The 6,000-nt window shown below is 26.8% G+C and overlaps 1 protein-coding gene across 1 annotated transcript; it reads left to right on the top strand.

Annotated features, from left to right (window-relative positions):
• The first annotated feature begins 634 nt into the window (after nt 1–634).
• Nucleotides 635–2,257, top strand: LOC132932655 (uncharacterized). Its single transcript, XM_060999029.1, has 2 exons — nt 635–959; nt 1,077–2,257. The coding sequence occupies exons 1-2, from the start codon at nt 635–637 to the stop codon at nt 2,255–2,257; spliced, it is 1,506 nt and encodes a 501-aa protein (XP_060855012.1).
• The last annotated feature ends 3,743 nt before the right edge of the window (nt 2,258–6,000 follow it).

Genomic DNA, 6,000 nt, shown 5'->3' with positions numbered 1-6,000 from the left:
AGTCGGATTGCCTACTCGGACCACCGAGGTGACTGACCTGCTAGACACCCTAAAAAGACAGTTACTATATGATTTGCATAGAAGCCCGAAATGTTTTGAATTTTGCATAATTTTTTTTCACGTAATTTATTACTTAATTTTGCATTTTTGGCGACAGTTATGAACGCTGTCCGCTATTCGACGCAGTCGGATTGCATACCTGATGACGTGACCCGGCTGACGCATATTGTCTGCTATCTGACGAAGTCGGATTGCCTACCCACACCACTGAGGTGACTGACCTGCTAGACACCCTTAAAAGACGATTGCTATATGATTTGCATAGGAGCCCGAAATGTTTTGAATTTTTTTCACGAAACTTATTACCTAATTTCACGTTTTCAGCGACAGTAATGAACGCTGTCCGCAATTGGACGCAGTCGGATTGCATACCTGACGACGTGACCCGGCCGTCGCATATTGTCTGCTTTCCGACGAATTCGGATTGCCTACTCGGACCCCTGAGGTGACTGACCTGTTAGTAGGGTTGCCAACTTTGGAATTAAAAAATACCGGCCCAAGTGTACAAAAAAAAAAAAAAAAAGGTCATCATTTTTTAATATTAATATAATAAAATTAATAACATAATAAAATTATGTTTGATACAAATGAAGAATTTTGTAAACATGTAATATCCGAGGAATATAAGGGTTATACATTTATAGCACATTACGCAAAAGGATACGATTCACAATTTATATTAAAATACTTGGTTGATAACACTCTAAAACCTTTCACGATTTATAATGGTACAAAATTAATGTTATTAGAAATTAAATATTTAAGTATAAGAATAATAGATAGTTCTAATTTTATTCAAGGTCCGCTCAGTAGTTTTCCAAAAACATTTGGTCTCAACGAACTGAAAAAAGGTTACTTTCCGCATTTCTTTAATACAGTAGAAAATCAAAATTATATTGGTATATTACCCGATAAAAAATATTATGGATTCGAAACAATGAAAACAGAGAATAAAATAGAATTTGAAAAATGGTATGATGAAAAAATAAATGAAAATTATATATTTAATTTTAAAGAGGAACTAGAGGCTTACTGTGATTCAGATGTAGATATTTTACGAAGAGGATGTTTAGAATTAAGAAATCAATTTTTGGATATAGCTAACATCGATCCTTTTTGCTATACAACTATAGCAGGTGTTTGTATGGCTATCTATAAGTCAAAATATTTAATATCTGATACTATAGCTGTTTTAGATAAAGAAAAAAATGAAAATTATTCAAAACAATCGATAACGTGGTTACAACATTTTAATAATAAAAATATTTCACATGCATTAAATGGAGGTGAAAAAATAATAGCAGGAGCTAAAGTAGATGGATTTGATAATAAATCAAAAACAGTTTATCAATATAACGGTTGTTTTTGGCATGGTTGTACTAAATGTTATAAAGATAGAGAAACTATAAATAATATAAATCATGAAACAATGGAGGATTTGTATCAAAAAACAATTGACAGAAGTACAACAATAAAAAATGCAGGTTATAATCTTGTTGAGCAATGGGAATGTGATTGGATAAATAGTACTACATACAAAAAAATGAAAAAAGCTGATATAGCTGACCCTATTAATCCGAGAGATGCTTTCTTTGGAGGTAGAACAAACGCAACAAAATTAAGAGTAAAAAATACAAAAATGCGTTATATTGACGTATGTAGTTTATATCCAACTGTAAATTATTATGATCATTATCCTGTTGGACATCCAGAAAAAATATTTAAACCAAAAGTATATGATAAAAAATGGTTTGGACTAATTAAATGTAAAATTTTACCTCCAAGAAATCTTTATCACCCTGTACTTCCAGTTAAAATTAAAATGGAAAAAAGTGAAAAGTTATTATTTCCTTTGTGTTATAAATGTGCTGTAGATCAAAAACCAAGTTGTAATCATTCTAAAAACGAAAGACAATTTACAGGAACATGGACAACAGATGAAGTTAATAAAGCTTTGGAAAAAGGTTATATTATAACAAAAATTTATGAGGTGTGGCATTTTAAGGAGAAATCAACAGATTTATTTAAAGATTATGTTGATAATTTTATGAAAATAAAATTAGAAAGTTCAAAACATAATTACAGTTCTGATGAAGAGTATATAAAACCAATTTTCGATAAAATGGGTATTTTATTAGATAAATATAAAATACGTGATAATCCAGGTAGACGAGCTGTAGCAAAACTGTTTAAATAGTTTATGGGGAAAATTTGGACAACGACAAAAAATGAAAAAAACTGAGTTTGTTACAGACCCACAACAATTCTATAAAATATTATTAGATGATAGATTAGAAAATATAAATATAAAATTATTAAACGATAATATGATACAAATGTGTTATAATTATAAAGATTACTATGTTGAGAATTTTCATAATACAAATATATTAATAGCTTTATTTACAACATCTAGTGCAAGATTAAGATTATACGAAATGTTAGATAAATTAGGTAGAGCTGTAGCTTATTTTGATACCGATTCTATTTTCTATATAGATAACGGTGTTAATAAAATTAAAACAGGAACAATGTTGGGAGAATGGACTGATGAATTAGGTGAAAATGTACATATAACAGATTGGGCATCTACAGGTCCTAAAAGTTATTATTATAAAACAAACGATAATAAATATAAAACGGTTATAAAAGGATTTACTTTGAATTATCAAAATTTGTTAAAACTTAACGGTGAATCAATGATAAAATTAATTGAACAAAAAAATAAAGATAATATAGAACTAGAATATAATCAAATAACACGTGATACACTTACTAAAAATATAGTTAATAAAAAAGTTACAAAAAAATTCTCGTTTGGTTATGATAAAAGAATAATATTACCAGATTATGATACAATACCATACGGTTACAATTAAACGAAATTGTTTAAGGATCAGAAAAATCTAAATGCAATAATAATTAAAATATTTTTCTCAAAACTTATTTTATTAATAATTAAAAATCTAAATGCAATATTTCCCCAAAAATATTTTTTCTCAAAACTTATGATATTAATAATTAAAATCTAAATGTAATAATAATTAAAAATATTTTTTCTCAAAACTGCCGGATTCTGCTTAAGTTTGGAATAGCTGAAAAATAAACTTAATATACAATTAGTAAAGTGTGTGTATTATAATATATTCTATTGTATACGAAAAGAAAGTCCATGTGTCGCTCAATACTATTATATATTCTCAATTAATTTATATATTAATTAATAATATTCTCAAAAAGACACTTAATTAAAAAAATTGTAAAATTTAGGGAATCGGAAACCATTCTTAGATACCACATAATATATTCTTTTGAAATTATTAAAATTTCTTTTAACTTGTTGTTTTAGATAATGAATTTAAACTAGTTCTACCCGATAGACTTTCTAAATTAACAAAAAAAGATGTTCAAGATCTTAATTTGGATAACAATTACTTTTTTATTTATAACGGGATGGAAATATTGACGAATGGTCATAAAAAACATTTGATTACATTTGAAAAATTATTGTAATTTAATTTAATAATGTTAACTTAATTTTAACGATCATAAAATTATTTTTAGAACAATCCTATAATTTCTTTTTTTCTTTTTTCTTCTAAGTGTTATTATCTGCAATATTAATTTCAAGATATGTTTTTCTTGAAAATATAATTATATAATTAATATATTCAATACATAATATTTTCGAATATCCACATTCCGTATGTATAATAATCATAACAACGTTTACTCCTTAACATATACAGATACTCGTTTATAGAGTAGATATATTGAGTAACACTCCAGCACGCCTTTATCTTTTCCGTTTTATAGGAAAGTGGCAATAATTCGAAATCGTTATTAGTTATATTATATACCAGCACGTCTTATATTTTCGTTTATAGAATAAAGACAATAATTCAGGTTAATTACACTAACAAAATGTAGACATTCGAAAATTGAGTTTGTATTTAAAAAATTTGATAATAGGTACATAGATTATCATCCATGGGATCGTATTTTAGAATACGATTGCTCAAAAAATTATTTTATATTATTTTCAAGACCCAATATACCAATACAAATATATATGTTTTTAACAAATATATTTATATATTTTTGCGTAGATTATATGTTATATTACGAATATATACATTATAGTAATAATATTTAAAATAAATGTATGTAGAAATAATATGTAGGTCAACAAATATTTTATTATAATTATCTATGTGGTATTTTTACTTATATGAGGAAAACCGTAGATAACGTATGACGTCTATCGAATATTCTAGAACAATTTTATTAGTTATTAAATACGATCGACGAGCATAATTAATTCACACTCGCCGGCTGAACTGAAAAGTTGTTGGTCGCATCGCTGGCACTCTCCCTGAAATTTGTCATGCAATAGCGAATTGACGCTAAATCATGACAGACGTAGGGGGGAAGGAGTGTTACATCAAACGACCAACGGACTAATTTGATTATTTTGTTGTAATAAGTTCCGAACGAAAAAAATGCTTAAGTATAATTTCCAATCCCAAAATTTAACAAAAAACGTAACGTCAACGCAAAAGTAACAACGTAAACATGAAACGTAACGTCAACGTAACGTCAACGTAAACGTAAAAACGTAAAAACATAAAAACATAAAAACGTAAAAACGTAAAAACGTAAAAACATAAAAACGTAAAAACGTAAAAACGTAAAAAAACATAAAAACGTAAAAACGTAAAAACGACTCGTTAACGTTAACGTTCAGTGTTAAATTTAGTATTATTATTATTATTATTATTATATTAATTTAACAATATACGATGATACATATAATGACATTACATTAACGGAAGCGAATAACGCGATAATGTTTTTGCTATAATATTATTCTGAATCGACACCGTTAGCCACAAGAATATTGTTGGAGATATTTCCGGAACGATAACGTTAGATATTTAAAGAGTGTGTGTGACCGTGATGTACAAATAATATAATTGTAAAAAAATATTGATAAAATTTAAAATTAAAATTAAAGTAGGTCAATAAATGTTCGTAATACTCATAGTACAATAATATATTGAGCGACACGTGAACAAATATTCTAGTAACATGTAAATACTTCAAAATATTGTAATATTAAATAATCCAAATCGTAAAATTCTTTTTTCAATCTGTGATCTAAAAGCTCTTGCATGGACGCAACATTTTTTAAATTAATTTTGTTAGTTATATAATTTTGTAAATTTTGAAGTTGGTTTAAGTTATAGGAATCCCCCCAAATAGTTATCGCATATTGTAAATGAGATTGGACTAAGGCAGAGTATACAGATTTTTTAAAACTTGATTCTATTGCAACATTAAAAACTGGTAATGATTTATTAATTTTGGAAATTATTTTTTCTAATTGAAATTTCCAAGTAAGTTCACGATCAATTATAACACCTAAATATTTATATTCCTCAACAATTTCGAGATTCTGACAATTACAAATATTTGGAATATTAAAAGTATTTTTACAATGGTAATTATGAATTGTTAAATTGTTGTTTTTGTCTATTTTTTCCGAAAAATCTATAAATTGCGTTTTAGAGATATTTAGAGATAATTTATTTTCCATTAACCAGTTTTTAATTTTTAGAAGATCGTTATTTGTTTTTCGATATAGATCTTTCGGGTTATCTGCATCTACCACTAAGGCAGTATCGTCCGCGAAAAGCACTAAGTTTCCGTTTAATTTAATATTTGTTAAACTGTTAATATAAATAATAAATAATAAAGGTCCAAGACAAGTTCCTTGAGGAACTCCACAAGTAATTAATTTTTTAACAGATTTTTTTTTACCTAATTTTGTGCAACATGTTCGATTTTCCAAATAAGACTTAAGTAATTTGTATGCAACTCCCCTTATGCCTATATTTTCCAATTTTAATAACAATAAGTTATGATCAACAGTATCAA

Source organism: Metopolophium dirhodum, chromosome 1 (assembly GCF_019925205.1).
Source record: "Metopolophium dirhodum isolate CAU chromosome 1, ASM1992520v1, whole genome shotgun sequence".
In the NCBI taxonomy this organism is placed as follows: Eukaryota; Metazoa; Arthropoda; class Insecta; order Hemiptera; family Aphididae; genus Metopolophium; species Metopolophium dirhodum.
This window is presented reverse-complemented; position numbering and strand designations above follow the sequence as displayed.

Bases quoted from the DNA above. Each gene is read 5' to 3' on its own strand.
- LOC132932655 (XM_060999029.1), top strand. From the start codon at position 635: ATGTTTGATACAAATGAAGAATTTTGTAAACATGTAATATCCGAGGAA. The intron at 960-1,076 runs GTATATTACCCG...TTAATTTTAAAG, and splicing joins AGAAAATCAAAATTATATTG to AGGAACTAGAGGCTTACTGT.